This window comes from Dendrobates tinctorius, unplaced genomic scaffold (genome assembly GCF_039654945.1).
Source record: "Dendrobates tinctorius isolate UK_male_01 unplaced genomic scaffold, ASM3965494v1 ptg000027l, whole genome shotgun sequence".
Taxonomy (NCBI): domain Eukaryota; kingdom Metazoa; phylum Chordata; class Amphibia; order Anura; family Dendrobatidae; genus Dendrobates; species Dendrobates tinctorius.
This window is the reverse complement of record NW_027361695.1, coordinates 2,557,766-2,574,169: the sequence shown is the minus strand read 5'-3', so window position 1 is coordinate 2,574,169 and position 16,404 is coordinate 2,557,766. Positions and strand designations below refer to the sequence as shown.

The window sequence follows — 16,404 nt, the reverse complement described above, 5'->3', positions numbered from 1 at the left end:
TTTGGTAACTGCTTGTGATTCTCTGTTCATCATGTGTCTCTCATCTTCCAGCCTTGTCTCAGGACGGATGTGGATGTACCAAAGGCCAGTTTCTTGGAGATATCGATGGAAAGTATCCAGGAACTCCCAACCACCATCAATACCGGTCCCAGTGATCTCGCATCTCAGTCTCCAAGCGCATCTTTGCCCTTTAGTGGCACGTCAGAAGCGAGTGTTTTAGGAAAAGGAGGGGAAGGGTCAACGCTGCTAAGAAATTCAGAACAGACTTTCCGGACTGAGTTCAATTTAATGTATGCTTTCTCCCCTTTGAACGCAATGCCTCGGGCTGACGGCTCATTACGGGGGTCTCCTCTTGTAGGAGAAAGAAAGCCTTCCCAATCAGACATGTACTGTGGCTCTCCGGTGGAGGCTTATTACACCAGGCCTGTTTCTGGACTTTTGAAAGAATCCGCACAGGGATCTATGTCTCCTTGTAGTGAAAGGACTTGTGAAGGGGTCAGATCCTCTCCCCAAAATCCGCCTCAAAGGAAAAAGGTAACTGAAATTATTTTTGATTTCCACCCTGAGCAATTTTACTGTATGCTGGAGGTGTTTCCAGTCTGTATGGTGAAGCAACTAGGGTGCATTCAGACATTACAGCCAGAAATTGCTCCCAACATACAGATAAAATCGCTTGCACCAGTAATGGCCAGTCGGGAATACCATGATATGTCCGTTCACTCCTATGGTCAAAAATGATAAATGATGAAAAATGTTTTGCTGCTTTAATTCTGCACATGCGATCTGTTTTCGGACCCATCTTTGCAACAAATCAGCAGCGGGGGGCAGAGGGCTGCCTTAAAGTCAAAAGAATTAGCTCATATGTTGGTGATGTAAAATTTGCAGGGACAGCTGAAAAATCTTAAGTAAGGAAAGCGCTCCCTCAGCTTTCCAGTGACTGGTTTGACTGTTGAAAATGAGAATATTTTGGTCAAGTAAAATGCAATTATAGTAATTACCATTCTCAGCAAAAATCTCAGTTTCCAGCATTACGACGCTTCTTGTGCCATTGTGTGATGCAAGGTGCAGAATAACCCGGCATCATAGTGTGATGGTGAATGAGTGAACGGTTAACAGTTAACGGTCTGCCGAATGTTGGTTTCCTGGAAAGTCATCTCTCCCAACTTCCTCACAACTGAATGCCGCCGACCATCCCTGTGTTCTCTATGGGGAGAGTGGAGTAAGCACAGAATCATCTAGCAGCGGCTGATCTACCTGTAGAAATAGGATTGGGAGAGTCAGGAGGCCCACATACACATTAGGTGGTCGGCTGAAATTGGCAGGATTGATCGACTGTGGTTTCATAAGTTGCTTTGTAACCCACGCCCTAATTAATACACCCAAAGGTAAACCCAAAAGAAAAAGGATACAAGGTCATCACTACACAAAATCCCTAGTTTCTGACACATTTATGTGCAGTATTTTCCTGCCATATCAGCAGCTGTGTTATCATTGAAGTTGGGATTATTTCACTGACGTTCACATCTCCTAATTGTCGATATTAAAACTTAACATTGTTGCTCCCATCTGAAAGTCTGATGTCTGCCAGTGGTGCCATCACAGTACAGTTTTTTTCTTTCTGTGCCTGGTTGCTATGTTTTTGGGCTGTATTTGCTCCTGCACAGTTCGGTTTTCTTTATCGCTTCATTGGGGGACACAGATAACCATGGGTGTATGCTGCTGCTGCCAGGAGGCTGACACTATGCAAAAAAGGAAAATAAAATAGCTCCTCTCCAGCCTTGATTTATTTTTTTTCTATGTGCATCTGGATTTTCCTCTACTGACTTTATCCCTCTTCTGTCCTGGTAGGTATCTTTGGTAGAATATCGAAAGCGAAAACAAGAAGCCAAGGAAGTCACATCTTCTCCGGGCAGGGATGTCATACGCTGTATTGGGACTCCTACGCGTCAGAGCAGCAATGGCTCTATATCTGACACAGACCTGCCAAGTGCATTGCAGCTTCAAGCTCCATCTTCCCCACCAAGTGGCTTCTCTTCTCCTGTTCACCCCTCCATACCTCAGGTTGAGGACATCAGCCCCACAGAAAGAATAGTTAGCTCTTCTTCCCACTGTAAGCCAACGGAGAGCATCAGCAGCCGATGGTAAGGAGCCCACCCAATACTTGTCACATTATCTTTTAGAAGCTTTGTTTTGACCTCTTGGGGTCCAACTAAAGCTAGTGCAAAGAAAACTGTGCTGAGGCCATAGATGTATATCTGTGGGAACAGCTGACCATCAGATGTGGACAGGAGGCTCCCGAATCCCTTTTCAATCATTCGAAAATAGAGGTTGTTGATTCATAGATGTAACCTGAGAATGTTATCTAAGATAAGAAAGACCACACAGTATTGTTATTTCTAGACCATTGCTTAAACAGGTTTTGTAAAGTGGAAATGCAGATGTGGTGACCTTGGACTGGTATTGTGGCTTATGTACCTGTGCATTTATCTACAGGATGGTCCCGACGTCAGTTGAACGACTACGGGAAGGGCAGGGGTTCTTGGAGCGGGTGCTGAGAAGTGGCGTCAAGGTGTCTCAAAGAGGAGAGATGTCGCCTTCCAGAGAAAGCAGTCTGGACAGAGAGTCAGGTACAGTTAGAGTTTCAGTCTGCTGCTTTTTATTTCTCAACTTTGCCTGAATTGATCTGTTGGCTTGTAAAAGGAACCTGTCACATTGGTAAATGCTATTTACCTGCAGATATAGGGTTAATCTGTAAGTAAATTGCATAACAATGCTGCCTGGCCTCCTTACAAAAGTGCTGAAAATTAACTTTATACCTCCTAGGAGCCACTAGCTTTTGGTCATTTAGACTTGTATGGAGCTGGTATAGTCACCGCTCACGGCACCGCATACTATTCTGTGAGTGTTAGCTGTAAGCACACGCCTGTGTAGCGTTTTTTGGGGTGAAACCGCATCAAAAACGCTTAAAAGAAGCATCCCATTCATTTAAATACATTTTGGCCTTTTTGTGCCAATGGATGCGTTTTTTACCGCTAAGGAAACACTTAGCGGTAAAAAACGCAGCATGTTCATTAATTTCCACTTAGGTCCGCATTTTTGGCTATTTCCAATAGTCCAAAAGACGCGCGGAAAAAAACGCATAAAAAACGTGCGTTTTTTGCGCAAAAAAAAAGTGCAAAAATCTCGGCAAAAGCGTGTGTTTTTTGGGAAGGAAAACCCGTTTCCTGAGCATTTAAAAAACGCTATGTGGGCATATAGCCTGAGAGTTCACTCCGCAGCGCATCTGTGCAGATCTAGCTGTCAATCAAAGTGCCGAGGTGTGCGTACAGTATATTGAGCTGTGAATGTCGCTCCTCTCTGCACGTTCATTTTCTCCCAGTAGCATTGTAATGATTATATCTCCAAGTAAATGGCATTTTCCAAGGTGTCAGGTTCCCTTTTAAAGGGCTTGTCCAGTTCTGCAAAATTGATCGATATCAGATTGATTAAGAGTCTGGCACTAGTATCCAATCAGCTTTTTATAGGGGCTTTGTCGCGCTGCAACCTCTTCATTTTTTACATTTCTTCATACACTCTGTAGCGTCTCTGGTAAATATTGCAGCTTGTTTGGGAGTAGTGTGGAGAGTTGGAACCACATCCATCCAAAGGCGTACAAGTGAAATACAGTTGTGGCCAAAAGTATTGACACCCCTGCAATTTTTTCAGATAATACTCAGTTTCTTCCTGAAAATGATTGCAAACACACATTCTTTGGTATTATTATTTTCATTTCATTTGTCTTAAATAAAAAAAAACACAAAAGAGAATGAAGCAAAACATTGATCATTTCACACAAAACTCCAAAAATGGGCCAGACAAAAGTATTGGCACCCTCAGCCTAATACTTGGTTGCACAACCTTTAGCCAAAATAACTGCGACCAACCGCTTCCGGGAACCATCAATGAGTTTCTTGCAATGCTCTGCTGGAATTTTAGACCATTCTTCTTTGGCAAACTGCTCCAGGTTCCTGACATTAGAAGGGTGCCTTCTCCAAACTGCCATTTTTAGATCTCTCCACAGGTGTTCTATGAGATTCAGGTCTGGACTCATTGCTGGCCACCTTAGAAGTCTCCAGTGCTTTCTCTCAAACCATTTTCTAGTGCTTTTTGAAGTGTGTTTTGGGTCATTGTCCTGCTGGAAGACACATGACCTCTGAGGGAGACCCAGCTTTCTCACACTGGGTCCTACATTATGCTGCAAAATTTGTTGGTAGTCTTCTGACTTCATAATGCCATGCACACGGTCAAGCAGTCCAGTGCCAGAGGCAGCAAAGCAACCCCAAAACATCAGGGACCCTCCGCCATGTTTGACTGTAGGGACCGTGTTCTTTTCTTTGAATGCCTTTTTTTTTTCTCCTGTAAACTCTATGTTGATGCCTTTGCCCAAAAAGCTCTACTTTTGTCTCATCTGACCAGAGAACATTTTTCCAAAACGTTGTATGCTTTTTTAGGTAAGTTTTGGCAAACTCCAGCCTGGCTTTTTTATGTCTCGGGGTAAGAAGCGGGGTCTTCCTGGGTCTCCTACCATACAGTCCCTTTTCATTCAGACGCCGACGGATAGTACGGGTTGCCACTGTTGTACCCTCGGACTGCAGGGCAACTTGAACTTGTTTGGATGTTAGTCGAGGTTCTTTATCCAACATCCGCACAATCTTGCATTGAAATCTCTTGTCAAATTTTCTTTTTCATCCACATCTGGGGAGGTTAGCCACAGTGCCATGGGCTTTAAACTTCTTGATGACACTGCGCACGGTAGACACAGGAACATTCAGGTCTTTGGAGATGGACTTGTAGCCTTGAGATTGCTCATGCTTCCTCACAATTTGGTTTCTCAAGTCCTCAGACAGTTCTTTGGTCTTCTTTCTTTTCTCTGTGCTCAATGTGGTGCACACAAGGACACAGGACAGAGGTTGAGTCAACTTTAATCCATGTCAATTGGCTGCAAGTGTGATTTAGTTATTGCCAACACCTGTTAGGTGCCACAGGTAAGTTACAGGTGCTGTTAATTACACAAATTAGAGAAGCATCACATGATTTTTCGAACAGTGCCAATACTTTTGTCCACCCTCTTTTTTATGTTTGGTGTGGAATTATATCCAATTTGGCTTTGGGACAGTTTTTTGTGTTTTTTCATTTAAGACAAATTAAATGAAGATAATAATACCAAAGAATTTGTGTTTGAAATCATTTTCAGGAAGAAACTGAGTATTATCTGACAGAATTGCAGGGTGTCAATACTTTTGGCCACAACTGTACGTGGTTTTCATGGATTATTCTTATACCTACAAAAGGGAATGGGGTCATTCACAGAGACTTGTCCAATTACTCTGTCGCTTAATTGGGGGACACAGAACCGTGGGTGTTATGCTGCTGTCCACTAGGAGGCGACACTATGCATAATCTGAAAAAGATTAACTTTGGCTCCTCCTCTGCAGTATACACCCCTGGACGGCGTCAGCCTTCTCCAGTTTTTGCTTAGTGTCGCAATGACGCTCACCTTTTTTTCTTCCGTTTTTTTCCTTTTTTCGTCCGGAAATACAGATGAAGAAAAGAGGGTCTCCAGCAAGACTCCCGGCATGGCTCCCTCCTCGGTCCCCTATTAGGGGTACCCGGTTGAGGTCGAGGTGGCTATTCCCCATGTCGCTCCCTCCCCAGTCCCTCGGGTCCTGGTTCGAGGTCGAGACCCCCCTCCTTCCCCAACCCCTGTAAGGGGTCTGGGTTGAGGCGAGGATGAAGACCCCCTGACGGTGACAGACGCACCCTCCCTAATCCCCCGCAGGGGGCATTAGGTTGAGACGCCTCAGGTAGGGTCGGAGATCAGGCAGCATTCCGCAGCTTCCAGGGACCCCAGGCCGGCTGAGGGATCCTGTTGGGGCCGGGGGAGGGTGCGGACTGGATGGCACAGCAGAGACAGGGCTTTTTCTGCGTCCCTGTCTCTGCAGCAGCAGCAGCTCCATAGCGCTTCAGGGGCCCCACATACAGAAACCGCTACCCCTGCTACCCCCACCGCTATCCAGTCGACCATTCTGGGGGGTCTGGTACAAATCCGCCCCCCCCCCCCCCCCCCCCGGACTACCGCGCCGCTCCGGAGCCCTCCTGGGCATCAGGCCTCTAATTTAGACCGCGGATTTTTTCCCCGCCCCCCGGATGACCAAAATGACACGCTGGAGTGTCATAGAAGGGGCGGATTGAGGCAGAAAGGGCGCGTTTTTACACAGCCCAGCGCGCCCTTTTCAGCTCTCCGCCCCCTCCTCCCTCTCCTCAGAGTCCCGGTGGCCATTTTTTCTGGATGAGATCCAGGAGAGGAGCATCACAGCGGTCTCCGGGGGGCACAGAACTGGGATCTGTCGGCGCTGGACCTAGGGGCACACCGGTGGGGTAAGCTCACAGCTGGGTTCTCATTACTCAGCTGTGAATCTATACTTCCTACAAGGCTCTCTGTGGGTTCCCTCTGCGTAGCCACCCCTGTACGATCCCTTATAGCCAGCCTCTGTGCACTATGCCGGGCTCAAGGAAGAGAACCAGGGAGGAATGTTTCTATGCATTCTGCACAGCCTGCAAAGCCACGCTCCCTAGTGGCAGCACGTATCCGCACTGCCGGGACTGCATCCTGAACTCTGGGTCAGAACCCCAGGGAGTCCCTACTGACGCTTCAGTGTCACAGGCCACGCCGGAATGGGCAACTCAGATGTCTCAGTCCATGACACAGTCCATAGACAACCTAACTGCTACATTGCTGCAAGCTCTGCAGAGTCGGGCCCCGGCTATGGACGTTACACAGCAAACGGACAGCTTGTCTCAGGAACATGCTGCTTCCGACTCTCACAGACGTAAGTGGACCCACAGGTCTCGATCACCTGAGTCGCACTATAGCACAAGGTCGTCCCCCTCCAGGGAGAGACAGTGTCATTCCAGGTCTCCTGGGCAGTCCCCTGCCACAGACAGACAGTGCAATTTACCACAGGGATCCCCCACCACAGAAGACCCCCGCCCCAGGTCGCCCTCCAGGGATCACATTAGCGAGGCACAGGATTCGGAGGGCATCTGTGACTCCGACTCAGATAACGAAACGGACAGGTCCGTGGTACCTTCTCCCCCTAGCAATACAGCGCTAGTTGAGGACATAATTTCTGCCATTCATCGGGTGCTAAAAATTCCATAGTCGGCCCCGGAAGTCCCAGAACATAGGATTTGCTTCGAAAGTGTTCAGAAACCACCTAAGGTCTTCCCTAATCACCATGAGTTTGAGAAAATACTTACCAAACAGTTTGCGCAGCCTGAGAAAAAATTCGCTAATCGCAAATATTTGGAAGCGAAGTACCCCTTCCCACAGAAAGACACCAAACAATGGACAGATCCACCTGAAGTGGACCCTCCGGTTTCTAGGCTAGCAGCGCAGACTTTACTCTCTCTGCCGGATAGCTCAACCCTCAGGGACGCAGCAGACCGGCAAGTAGAACGCATGGCTCGTTCTATTTTCGAAGCGGCAGGCGCCTCTCTGGGCCCTGCGTTTGCTTCAGTTTGGGCAGCCAAGGCCATCCTGGCTTGGGCCAAAAAACTACAGGAGGGTCTTCAGGCTTCAAATCCTGAGCTCTCGGACCAAGCGGTCCAGATAGCAGTGGTAGCAGACTACATGATTCATGCAGCCCTGGATTCCGCCAGAGGTGTAGCGGGAATAGCATCAAACGCCATCACGATCCGACGCATCCTCTGGCTGCGAGAATGGAAAGCGGATGCGGCCTCAAAGAAGTCCCTCACGCGACTTCCGTATTTTACTGGAAGACTTTTCGGCGAAAAGTTGGACACCATGATAGCCAATGCCACTGGGGGTAAAAGTACCTCTCTCCCTCAACTACAACCGAAACGCACGTTTAAACGAAGAAACCAGATGCGATTCCGATCCTTTCGGAATTCCTCGGGCTGGTCCGTTTCGCGCCCAGTGCAAAACCGTAACCGTTCTCCACGCAGGGACAACCCACGGACGCAGCAGCGACCGGACAGGGCTTGGCAGTCGAAAGCAGGCCAAGCGAAACCCAAGGGAGGAAAACCTCCAGAACTTCGCTTCATCATGACTCGCGACCTCCGGAAGACACCCCACCAGTAGGCGGCCGACTTTTACTCTTTCAGCAAGTCTGGCTGCCTATTACAGAAAACAGGTGGGTCAGGGAAATAGTGTCTTCCGGATACAAGATAGAGTTCACTTCCGTTCCACCGAACCGGTTCTTCCTTTCTATTCCTCCAACACCACCAGAAAAGGCTTGTGCTTTCCACCAAGCGGTTTCCTCTCTCCTTCAATCAGGAGTTGTGGTGCCGGTTCCCGCGAACGAGAGATTCCGAGGATTCTACTCAAATTTGTTCGTAGTCCCCAAGAAAGGAGGCGGCGTCCGACCCATACAGGACCTAAAACAGCTCAACAATTACGTACGGGTCCGTCATTTCCGCATGGAGTCCCTCCGGTCCATCATTGCATCCATGGACCAGGGAGAATACCTCGCCTCCATAGACATACAGGATGCGTATCTCCACATACCAATTGCTCCCGCCCACCAAAGGTTTCTCAGGTTCGCGGTCAACCAAAACCACTACCAGTTTGTCGCCCTTCCGTTCGGACTCGCCACGGCTCCAAGAACGTTCACCAAAGTCATGGCGGCCACCATGGACGTCCTGCACTCAAGAGGCATTCTAGTCGTCCGTACCTGGACGACCTCCTCATCAAGTCTCCCACTTTCAAAGACTGCAAGGTCAGTGTCTCAATCACACTAGACACTCTGAGTCGCCTGGGATGGCTAGTCAACCTACAGAAATCGTCGACTATCCCAACTCGGACTCTAACATTCCTGGGAATGGTATTCGACACCGCCAGGGGCCTGGTGCTCCTTCCCAAGGACAAGACACTGGCCATCCGTCTGGGAGTTCGCACACTCCTTCGCAGTCCTCCTCGATCTCTCCGGTTTGCCATGAGAGTCCTCGGCCGGATGGCAGCAGCAATAGAGGCAGTGCCATTTGCCCAGTTTCACCTCAGGGTCCTTCAACTAGCCATACTCAGATCTTGGGACAGGAACCCCTTCTCCCTCGACAGGGTGTTCAGGTTGACGTCATCAACCAGGAGGTCCCTGCATTGGTGGCTCAACCCAACCTCGCTTACACGAGGGAAGCCATTCCTCTCAGGACAATGGAAGATCCTGACTACCGATGCAAGCCTGACAGGCTGGGGGGCGGTGCACCTACATCACAGGGCAAGTGGTCACCGAGGGAAGTGACATTGCCCATCAATGTTCTGGAAATCAGGGCCATTCTCTTGGCACTGAGAGCCTTTCATCACTTGCTTGCAGCCTCGCACATACGGATACAGTCGGACAATGCCACGGCTGTGGCATACGTGAACCACCAAGGCGGGACCCGCAGCGCCCAGGCGATGAGAGAAGTGGCTCATATCCTCCGCTGGGCGGAAGACACGAGGTCGGTACTTTCTGCGGTACACATTCCGGGTGTAGAAAACTGGGAAGCCGACTTCCTCAGCAGGCAAGGAATGGACTCGGGGGAGTGGTCTCTCCATCCCGAGATTTTTTGCCAGATCTGTCAACGCTGGGGAACCCCGGAGGTGGACCTAATGGCATCCCATCTCAATACCAAGGTCCCCAATTTCATGGCCAGGACACACGACCCGCGGTCGCTCGGAGCGGATGCCCTGGTCCAGGACTGGTCCCAGTTCCGACTCCTGTACATTTTTCCACCCCTCCCCCTAATCGCCAGGGTCGTGAGGAAGATCAAGCAAGAGGGAGTTCCGACCATCCTCATCGCGCCAGACTGGCCCAGACGTACATGGTACGCCGACATCGTCCAACTTACAGCAGACGCCCCCTGGCGTCTACCCGACCGTCACGACCTTCTGTCTCAAGGTCCGTTCTTCCACCAGAATTCAGGGGCTCTCAATTTGACGGCATGGCCCTTGAAACCTGGATTCTAACCCAGGCAGGTTTTTCACCGGCAGTCATTGCTACTATGATCAGGGCAAGGAAGCCGGCCTCCGCCAAGCTCTATTATCGTACCTGGAGAGCTTTCTTTTCTTGGTGCGAATCTCATGGACAAGTCCCACTCCCTTATTCCCTCCCGAAGGTACTAGGTTTTCTTCAATCGGGCCTAGATGTCAAGCTATCCTTAAGTTCGCTTAAGAGTCAGGTGTCAGCGCTTTCAGTCCTTTTTCAAAAGCGCATTGCTATTAAACCGCAAGTAAGGACTTTCATCCAGGGAGTTTCCCGATTGGTTCCTCCCTACAAACGTCCGCTGGATACGTGGGACCTCAATCTGGTCCTGACAGCATTGCAAGCTCCACCCTTCGAACCTCTTAGAGGAGTTCCACTCTCCATTCTGTCTCAGAAAGTGGTTTCTCTAGTGGCGATCACCTCGTTACGCAGAGTGTCGGAATTGTCAGCACTTTCCTGCAGACGGCCTTTCCTAGCCTTTCACCAGGACAAGGTGGTTCTCCGCACGGTACCATCCTTCCTTCCGAAGGTTGTGTCCAACTTTCACCTCAATGAGGAGATTTCACTGCCATCCCTTTGCCCGGTTCCGGTTCATAGAGTGGAGAAGGCTCTGCATACGCTTGACCTCGTCAGAGCATTGCGGATTTACGTGTCCAGGACTGCACCTTTCCAGAAATCTGATTCCCTCTTCATTCTTCCGGAAGGTAGTTGCAAGGGGCTGCCGGCTTCCAAGGCTACCCTTGCCAGGTGGATCAAGTCCACCATACATGAGGCCTACCGACTTAACAGTTCCCCTCTTCCGGCCGGTATCACGGCACACTCTACACGGGCAGTAGGGGCCTCCTGGGCCATTCGGCATCAGGCTTCGGCACAACAAGTGTGTAAGGCGGCCACTTGGACTAGCCTACACACGTTTACGAAACACTGCAGTGTTCATACCCAGTCCTCAGCGGATGCGAGCCTGGGTAGACTGGTTCTGCAGGTGGCAGTACCCCAAGTCTAGGGAACTGTCAACACATTATTCGTCCACTGCTTCCCACCCAGGGACTGCTTTGGGACGTCCCACGGTTCTGTGTCCCCCAATTAGGCGACAGAGTAAAGGAGATTTTTGTGTACTCATCGTAAAATCTCTTTCTCTTAGCCTTTAATTGGGGGACACAGCTCCCACCCTGTTGCCCTTACGGGCCGTTGTTTACTGTTGAGTTCTCAAATTGTTCATTGAGCTCGTACATAGTAGCCTTCTTACAGGCATGGTTATGTTATTTGATTACGTTCCTCCTTATGCTTTGGCACAAAACTGGAGAAGGCTGACACCGTCCAGGGGTGTATACTGCAGAGGAGGAGCCAAAGTTAATCTTTTTCAGATTATGCATAGTGTCGCCTCCTAGTGGACAGCAGCATAACACCCACGGTTCTGTGTCCCCCAATTAAAGGCTAAGAGAAAGAGATTTTACGGTGAGTACACAAAAATCTCCTTTTTGATCTGTCAAATTGTTAGGTTGAACAATAAGAAATGTTCACTAGTTGCCTGCTCCTGCCCCAATGGGTATTGATCACTGCGCACTAAAGAAATCACACCACACAGTCGGATGTAACCGCTCTTTGATCAATCTATGGCACAGCTGCAAGAGAGAGAGCTTTATTATTCCAAACATAGGTTCATATATCCCTTGTAAGGGGGCTCGGTTAACTCTAAAATAGGAATGTTCGGATGTATTCAATTGGTTAGTGGGTTGGGCAGTGATCTAGTCCGTGGGCGGATTCATGAGGTCATCAGGCTGGGTTGATCCATGAGGTCATCAGAGTGGGTATCATCATGGGCGGATCCATGAGGTCATCAGGGTAGGCGACATCTTGTATATCACCACATGGTCCACATGGTGTGTGTTGAAACAGGAAATGGCAGCCATCTGTAGTGTCACACTTTGATCTGAAAACGCTCATGTAAGGTGAAATAATACACTTTTGGGTAGTTAGTTCCCCTCAATCTCTTATGTCTTGAGGTTAATTAATTATTTGTTCTTAAGGCTCTCCTCAACAAAATCAGCAATTTAAGTCTATGGGTTCGTGAAAAAATCAGTCAGCGTTCGTATGCCATCCGAGTGTGGTCCGATTTTCACAAACTGATAGGAGAAAGTTGGAGAAACCTTTTTTTTTTCTTTCCATGCGTGAGAAACTTATGAAACACGGACCAAACTCTGATATAACTGACTGAAATGAATGAAACTTGGTCAGTTTTTCTTGTAAGTTTAAAAAAAAAAGTGAATAAAAAAAATGATGTGAATGAGGCGTAAAGATAAGTTATTTCATTAGGTACAAACCCCTTTTGAATGTGGTCCCCCATTTGCCTCGAACCCATCTTCAAGTACATCCAGAAAATAAGTTGTCTAAATGACGGTGGTTCAGATTTTCATAAATCTTTTTTTATTTGCAGAAGATGGTGATGCAGAGTTGCTGAACGTGGCTGTTTCTAAAGGACCAACAGTGTACAGCCCTTCCAGATACAATTATCCGGTAATTATTCCTCACATATATTAACATTTAGAAAACTAATTGATATACTATTGGCAGCTTTTTTTTATTGGTCTATTTTCTCTCTTGTGTTTTAGTTCTTGCAGTGCGATAGTCCTCAGTCGGAGCCGGTCAGTGTCCTCACCCAGAATTCATCCCCTTTCCGTGGACCCACAGCTCAGCCCGCTGGATTCAGCTACAAGACCCCGCAGAGGCCAGGACACGGCCACACAGAGACCTCTGTTATATCCTCTTCTTTCTCCAGTCCTTCCCATATTACTTCCACAGACTCTACCACTGCTCAGAGCTCTGGGTATTACAACAACCAGCAGCTTTATGGAAGCAACGCCAGCACGTGTCCACCAAGGAAAAACTTCCATCAGCGAGGCCCCAGCCACGAGGCAAGTCCAGCCCAATTGCTCAGGACAGACTCTATTTCCTCAGACTCACAAGCCAGTACTGGGGCTTCTGCAAATTCCTCCACCCCTCAGGGGTCGAGATCAGACTCGAGAACTATAAGCATGTCAGGCCCCAGGATAAGTGCTGTGTCCAGTCCGCAGCATTATTCACAGCGTGGGTCTGGCGTTCACCAGTACCGGCTGCAACAGATGCAAGCCTCAGGAGTAAAAACTCAGACTGGCCTATCTTAGGACTGCTGTGGAGGGAAATGATCTGGATAGCACTATCTACCCCCCCCCCCCCAAGCCATTCCTGCACCCTAGACATCAAGTCTAGGACTGAAACAGGCAGAGGCTAATACATTCGCTGATCACATCGGCTGCCTCACTCTCACATTGCAAGAAAAAGAGAAGAATTCTTGGGAAATCCACAAAATGAAAAAATGAAAATAATGTTTTAAAGCTATAATCATACAATTACTCGGTTTCTCTCTCTGTATCACCAGAAACCATCTGTAGTCACTCGTGCAGTAAGGACAACATTTCTATCATGTTTAAAGATAATGGGGAAAATTTAAGGCTGAATCATAAGGGCAGGGGGAAGCAGGGGTTAAAGAAGTACCTAAAATTGTAGCATCAGGTTATAACAAATTTTATTTTATTTTTTTGGAGGGGGAATGATAACATCTGGATTTCTGCCATCAGATTATGAATACAGTTATTATTTTTCTTTTTCTTTTTTTTTTTTTTTTAACCAAGGAAGAAGTGCGGTATATTTCTATTATCTGTCTCCAAGGCAGTTTTTCCCCCACAATTTGTCTCACCACCTGTTGCAAAACTACAACTCCCCACAGTGCTCGGAGTTTGCTTTGCAACTGCTGAGGAACCACAGGTGAAGTAGGGGGACACTGCTGTAGGGGGCTGTATTAAAGAAATATACCGACTGAAGCTTGAATATAGGAATCCGCATGAAATCTGGCAGTATCCTGCCGCTCAATAACATCTGGCTTCCATGTTTTATCGTAGGCATTCCAGTGCTAGCATCAAGTTGTTCCGTGTCATATATATATATATATATATATATATATATATATATATATATATGTGTATATATATTTTTTTTTTTATTTTGTGTACACCAGTGATTCTGCAGAATTGAGTTACCAGGCCAGTTATACCCTACCTTCTGTACATATAGCAGACCAGAAGCAGCACTACACGTGTGTAGCCAGAGCATGGACCCCAGGCAGATAGCTGTATATACCTGCGCTTGTGACAACTGTACACAGGATTTTCATGTTCCAGGTAAATGCTGCATTGTAATATGCTGTATAGTAATTGGCACCATAATGATATCTATATTTTTCTACTATGTGGGGAAAAAAAACCTTTTTTGTTGCTTAAGATTTTTTTTTTTAATTGTGTCCAGCGGCGTAACATCTGGAGGCCATTTAAGGTTCGGCGGTGAATATTTATGGGTGTTGGGTCATGGTCTCCTAAATTTGCCAATTTATGGCCGAGTAGATATTTGATTTCCCATGTAAATATCGCTCTAACCAAATGCAAGTGTCGATCTGGTTTATTTTTCGTATATATTGCAGCTCACCTAGACGTGTGTGTGTATATATATATATATATATATATATCTATATATATATCTCATAAGCAGTAGGAAGTCAATCACAGGGTTGCTAACCATGGATCTTGGAAACCTCAGCTCAGCTAACAGTGAAGATTACTGTATGGGTTTGTTTTGGTTTTATTTTGTGAAGATGGAGCGGACATCCAGATTATTTTCACCATGACCACTTCTGGGTACTCGTCTGCACCATCTTGGTGTTGCTCATTGAGCTTTGCACTTGAACATGTCACTTTCTCTGTCGTGCGCATTGACTAATGTGACAGTCCCGAGCAGAAGTGAAGAGGTTTAGGTCCTATACAGAGCTGCACTACTTTATTTAGGTGATCAGATTCTTATCACAGGACCTCTTTAAGACGAACTGTCACTTTCATAAATATTTATTTTTTTACTTGTATAAATGCCGCTGTTCTACGGAGTCCGGCGATGATTTTCTCTTACTGCACATCTCCGTTCAGGAGATATGGCCCTCTCTTATCTGTATACAAATCTAGTCTTGTTAGGCAAGTGGGCGTGGTCCTCAAGAAGACGCCCATGAGGAGCTTACTAACTAGACCAAAACTATTGATATATAGTTAAGTAGGAACAGAGAGGCACAGAAACAAAAGAAAAACATTGATTCAGGAGAACAGCTTCTTTTACACCAGGTAGAAATTGCTTATTCATGGCAAGTGGTAGGTCTCCCTTAAAGTGGGAAAAGAATCCTAAAAGGGTTCCTTGTGGGCCTTTAAAAAGCTGCAAGTCCTCAGATCTTCTTTAACTGCTCCATCCAATCATGTACTTGAAATATTTTTAATCCTGCAGATCTACAAGAAAGCTCCAAAAAAAAAACCTAAATTTTTGGAAATACGGTAATGTGTAATTTTGCTGCTCCTCTTCCCTTTATGGTCTGTAATGTAAGTGTCCGCCACCTGAGCGTTAAATTTATGTTTCATATTTTTTTCCCTGTGTTTTTATGTTTTAATTCTTTGTAGTGGGGGGAGGTCCGCTAGGGTCATGCCTTAAAAGTCGCCACCACCCCCCTCTCCAAGTAATACGTTTTATTCCGCCCTCCCCTGGGACGAGTAACTGAGCAGATGCTTTTATTTAATTTTATATCCAGTTATAAGCATTGTATGCTAGCTAGAAATACGGACGTTATAATCTTTGGTGCTACAGTGACTCCTTAAGATATTACTGTGAGTCTTTACCTTCTCCCAATCCCTTTGCATCCCCCTCCCCTTTCATTTTTTTTTTTTCTCTCTCCAGGTCTCTGATCAGCAGTTGTCCTTTTATTATGTTCTTCATTTCGGTTTCATTTGGTGACTGTTACAGAGTATCGACCATTGGATTAACAATTGTGTCCCTTCTAATAGCAAAATCTTACTCAAAATTTAAGCAAAAAAAAAAAAATATTTTTTTTTTTTTTGTAATTTTATTTTTCTCCTTTCTTTCAAATATTTTATTTTTTTAAATAAAAAAAATGAACTGCCTGTTTTATTTCCAGAGTTGTACAACTGTGAGACTGGTTAGGGATGGAAATCACATCACCCTTGTTTTGGGTCTTGTATACTGTATATTATGTGTGTATAAACATCACAGGGTCTGTATTGCAAACCTCCACCTTGCCTCCACCTCGCGGAGTTGGCCAAATGCCTCCTAACAGAGCCGACTGGCTGACGCGGCATTTGGCAGCACATTTATAAAGAGAGGTCCGTGGGGCGAGGTCACAGAAAGGAGCCTACCGCTATCATCACTCACGTGGAGTTTTTACACAATGATGTAACATTTGATCTTTCAGAAGAGATGTAATAATTTTGATAATAAAATACTTACCTTGAGTTTCATCTCCTGT

The 16,404-nt window shown here is 46.7% G+C and overlaps 1 protein-coding gene across 3 annotated transcripts in view; it reads left to right on the top strand.

Annotated features, from left to right (window-relative positions):
* The window catches only part of SETD5 (SET domain containing 5), a 105,035-nt gene extending 88,645 nt beyond the window's left edge, over window positions 1–16,390 (top strand). For all 3 annotated transcript variants that reach the window (XM_073569678.1, XM_073569677.1, XM_073569679.1), the window contains exons 21-25: window positions 52–534; window positions 1,849–2,141; window positions 2,494–2,627; window positions 12,457–12,536; window positions 12,632–16,390. In XM_073569678.1, the coding sequence (XP_073425779.1) occupies window positions 52–534; window positions 1,849–2,141; window positions 2,494–2,627; window positions 12,457–12,536; window positions 12,632–13,183 (1,542 nt within the window). In that variant the 3' untranslated portion in view covers window positions 13,184–16,390. The remainder of the gene's footprint in view (window positions 1–51; window positions 535–1,848; window positions 2,142–2,493; window positions 2,628–12,456; window positions 12,537–12,631) is intronic.
* The last annotated feature ends 14 nt before the right edge of the window (window positions 16,391–16,404 follow it).